We start from the raw sequence: 4972 nt of genomic DNA, 5'->3' as shown, positions 1-4972 counted from the left end.
CGATTCTTCTCAAAGAATTACGACATGTATGAATCGATGGATACATTGGAAACACATATCCTTATCCGTGTCGTAGTAATTAAATAAAGTACAAGTACTACAATGAGACATGTATATAAACCTTTAAAGCTTAAATACACTGCCAACAAAGTATACCAAAGGTCATGACTGTAATATTTTGTCAAACATTTCTTAACATAGACCTATAACATAAATTAGTCTTAACTTACATATCAAGAACTTAACAATGATCATTGTTGGTAGTCCTAACTGTAATATTTTGTCTTCATTTTTTGGATAGACCTATAACATAAATTGATAAACAACCTTAGGTTTGAATATCGAACATTTTCTTCTTTTTTTCCTAGCTCTTACAAATAAAAGTTAAGAAAAGAATGTTACAGGCTTATTATATATATACTTATATAACTTACATATCAAGAACTTAAAATCAAGTTGCGACCTCAAAACACAACATAAAACCATATCAAATGTAACACAATTTACTATTTACATACTTAATGGTAGAGTTGCCGATGTGTCGAATCAAATGGAGTTCATCGTGTTCCTGCGAACAACTCGGTAGGCAACTGGGTTCTTCATTTCCATGGATAGACGAAGACGTTCGGATAGATCTACTGGTCTTGCTGCAGACCAGGTGAATTCTTGAAGGAGTCGAGCAAGCCACAAATGCACCGTTGTTAAACCCAACGCCTTACCAGGACAAACCCTACGACCTGCTCCGAACGGTGCAAGACGTAGATCCGTACCCATAACGTTCACATCCTGTTCGATGAATCTTTCAGGTTTAAACACTGATGGATCTTTCCAAATGGACCCATCATGAGTTATGGCCCACATATTGACCATGGCAGTTGTTCCAGCTGGGATGAAGAATTTGTCGATGTGGACATCTTCAACAGCTAAACGGGACCACGACATTAGTGGGCCTGGTGGGTGCATCCGTAGTACTTCTTTCACTATTGATTGTAGATACGGCAGATTTGGGATATCCGTATCCTGGACGTGTCTGTTGTTGCCAACTCGGGAACGGATCTCATCTTGTGCTTTGGCTTGCATTTCCGGGTGTAACACCATTCTTGCCATGATCCATTCCAATAAAATGGATACCGTATCCGTTCCGCGGAATATCATCTCCTGCAACCACAAATTTCCAAAGAAAACATTAGTTCGAATTTCTTAAATGTATTACAATTGATTACCTTCGCATTTTCATTCTAAATTACTATGTTGGACTGCATATACGTCTTGAAAAATAAGAATAATAAAATAGAGAGAAATTCTAAATATAATTTATAATTTCATTTCCTAATATAAATAAGGTAGCTCAAAAGGTGCGAATTGGTCTTATATGAGACCTAGTTAATGAAGGGTCCTAGTAATAACTAAACCAATAATTAAACATTTTTATATTTATTCTATTAAAAGCATAATTAGTTAAACTTTAATAATTAACTGATCAATTATTGGTTTATAATTTTAGTATTGAAACAATAATATTATAATTAAACAAATACGGGTATTCCGTTTTTAGAATACAAATGTTTTTTGATTCTTTCTGCTTAGGTTTCTATATTTCTTATTTCGGTTATCCATATCACATCTTTGCGAAACCAGCTTCACCATTACGGTTTAAATAATTCTTTTGCTGACGGATATTTTGAACACTTATGTAGTTAGTGATAAGATGCTTCCATTTAATTAACTACCTAGCTAAGGGTATTATTCTCCATGAAATGATTGATGCTTCAATCATATAACAATATCCTTAAAAAAATCATTTGATTAATCTAACATGTACGTTAGTTTACTACTATATAAAAACATTGCTTCCTGAGATGCCTACATCGACTACTTTTGTTTTATCAGTAAATTATCAGCAGTCAAAGGTGGCAACTGTGGAATCTAAATAGAGAATATGTCCATTTAATTGCTAAAAATGTGGTTATTGTAGCTAATTGAGTCTAGCAAAATCGTCACTAATCTGTTTTTACGTTTAAATAGGAAAAATCAACAAGCAAAAATTAAATAAAAACTATTATTGTATTTTGTGTTTTGTCTTATGCAAAAACAATATAGTAATAATTAATTTAAATCAAATCAAATTAAATAATTAGTAAGAGAATTAAGCTAATTATCCAAAGCTTTGGGTGTACGTGCGCAAGTGCACTGTATTGTGGAATACTATAATAAGTGAATGTGAGGGATCTTAATTTCTCTAATGAACTAATATTTTAATTTTTAAATCTTTTCTAAAGAAGAAAATGTATTAATTTAGGTACTTGTATTATGTCATCAAGAAAACAGAGAATGAATTGACAACTTGACAAAGTAATTTAGTTTGTTTATCATGCAACAAAATTATTAAAAAAGAACTCTATATCATTTTTACCTTTTTTACTAATATTTCGGAAAACCAATGATAATAAAAGAAATTATCCGAGTTGACATCACGATTTCTTGAAAATATGACAACATAAACAAAAATCATAGAAAAAGAGGATTATCACATAAATTTTGTGTCAGCTATACAAACTCGATTCAATATTTAAAAATGAAAATATAGTTATAAAACCTTTTTATTTTGGAAATATTAATATAGATTATTCGATTAATTATGTCAGAACTTGCTATTCTTTTATAAAATTATCATAGCAATAATAGATATTTTGTCGCTTCTAAACCAACAACGTTTCTATCCAATTAACTGAAAAAAGAAAATATTTAACCAATTCAAAAGAGAACCAAGATATTACTTACCCACAATATGGCCACCATGTCGGAGTCACTTAGCATATCTTCTTGCGGCAAGTTGAGCAAAACACTAAGGAAATCGGATTTTTCATTGACATCACCATCTTTTCTCCTTTCTCCAATAAACAAACCAACCAAATTCCTGACTTTTTCAGATAACTTATGACATCTCCTCTTAACCCCATGAAAATCCAAGAACCCGAAATTAAAGTAATCCACCCAATTAAATTTCCCAATTAATTCATAACCTTCTTCAACCATATCTCTCAATTCCAAACCTTCTAAACTCATTAGACTTCTTCCAAATACACTTTCCACAACATTACATAATGAGCTTTTTCCTAATATACCCTTCATCTCCACCAATCCATTTGAACCCATCTCCTTGACAATTTCTTCAATCATTTCATCACTCAAGTTCTTTCTTACACCTTCTAAAGAAGATATTCTCTTGGGCGCAAACATATGAGTCGCAGCAATACGTCTAATCTGTCTCCAGTAATCACCAGAAGGAGCGAAACCGATAGCACGTTCGAACATGAGGATTTTGGCCGAGATTTTAACCGGACGGTTAACAAATGAAGTACCACATAAGATATCTTTCGCGGTTTCAGGGTCGCTACTGATGATCATACGCGTATTACCTAAACTGAATGCCATAAGTCTTGTTGCCCCAAGTCGAGTTGCGACTTCGGATAGTTTACGATGAGGAATTGACCCCATTAACGGTAAACTGCCGAAAAAAGGCAAACCAAATGGACCTGGAAGTTTTGGATACTTTTTTGATTGACTGAAATTTCTCCATGCAAAGCCTCCTGGAATTAACCAAAAGCTTAGAAGAAAAGGGAGCAGAGACAGAGCAAAGAGAATTGTAGTAAGCCAGGGGAATTCATGAATGAAAAGTGAGAAATTGGCTAGTAAGGAAGAAGTTGAATTCATGGTTGGGTTGGTTTTTCTGTTTGTTTGAGTAATGTGGTGATGAAATCGGTTAAGTAGAGAGGTGTAGTAGTGTTTAAATTTGTAGTGATGTTAAGTGCTGGTTTTGGTTGGTATTTATAGGGAATTTACGAAAGCTGGTTAACTTAATTAGACGATGGATTTCGATTAATGTAACCGTGGTTAGCTGACACGTGTCTGTTTTTGTACCATGGTTTGTTGACTAAGTTTTATAACCGTTAATCGCTTATCATCCAACGACAACTGAATTTTGCTTAGTTGGCATTCAAAAGTTTTACGGCTCCTGCCGAGCCGAGCCGCGCCGATAACACCGTTTAATTTTTGATAAGGGCAACGAAGATGTTCAATCAACAAAAGTTTATGCTCGGACCCTCCACAAGATGAGACAATCTACCTGAACACATGCAAGTGTTGCAACTCAAATCTCTTAATAAAAGTTATCCGCCTTCCGTTTGAGCCAAAACTGCATACTGAATCGTGTATTGACGGGTTCTGAAATTTAAAACCAAAACCAAACCGACTGTGTGGTTTTAGGTGTGTACGGTTTTGAACCTGTGGCAGTATTTTTTCTTTTTTTTATCAGCAAAGTGAAAATTTCCATTGATAAAAAAAAGGGAGTACAAAAGAATTGTACCACCCAAGAAGAATACATGAAAGAACCAGAAAAGAAAAGAGACAATACAAGAGAAGCAGAAAAGAAAGAAGAAAAAACAAACTAAAAAGCAGCTGCAACTAAGGAGGTTGAAAGTACATCAGTCTCCAATTGTTGATGACAGAATCAAAAGAAACCTGCTGGAATTCAACAAAACCTAAAGCCCATGAAAAAAACAAGTATTTAGCTTTGGCAATAATCCCTTGAAGCTCCATTTTCTTGTCCGAGAAGACTCTAGCATTTATTTCCAACCAAATTGACCAAGCTATCATAACAGGTATCGTTGCCCATACTTTTCTGCGACTTCGGCAAATCCTTAGCCCGCCAAGTACCCAATAGAGTCTTTATCGAGGAAGGAAGGTCATAAGAAGAGTGAAGTTCATTCCTAAAATAATTCCATAACCCTTGAGAAAAACCACAATGAATGAACAAATGATCAGTAGTTTCAATGTCTCCACAAAACACACAGTCACCAGCAATTTGCATACCTCTGCGCCTAAGAAATTCTTTAGTTGGAATTTTATTTTGAAACACACACCACATGAAGAAAGCAATTTTAGGAGAATATTTCTGCCCCTAAATATTCTT

The 4972-nt window shown here is 34.2% G+C and overlaps 1 protein-coding gene across 1 annotated transcript; it reads right to left on the bottom strand.

Moving 5' to 3' along the window:
• Positions 1-336: 336 nt before the first annotated feature.
• Positions 337-3808, bottom strand: LOC113300016 (cytochrome P450 78A5-like). Its single transcript, XM_026549148.1, has 2 exons — positions 2782-3808; positions 337-1158 (listed from the first exon to the last, which is right to left on the bottom strand). Exons 1-2 carry the CDS (start codon positions 3712-3714, stop codon positions 547-549), a joined length of 1545 nt encoding a protein of 514 aa, XP_026404933.1. The 5' UTR covers positions 3715-3808; the 3' UTR covers positions 337-546.
• Positions 3809-4972: the final 1164 nt, after the last annotated feature.

Source organism: Papaver somniferum, chromosome 7 (assembly GCF_003573695.1).
Source record: "Papaver somniferum cultivar HN1 chromosome 7, ASM357369v1, whole genome shotgun sequence".
NCBI classification, from domain to species: Eukaryota; Viridiplantae; Streptophyta; class Magnoliopsida; order Ranunculales; family Papaveraceae; genus Papaver; species Papaver somniferum.
Note: the sequence above shows the minus strand (reverse complement) of the source record. Positions and strands in the feature narration are given on the sequence as shown.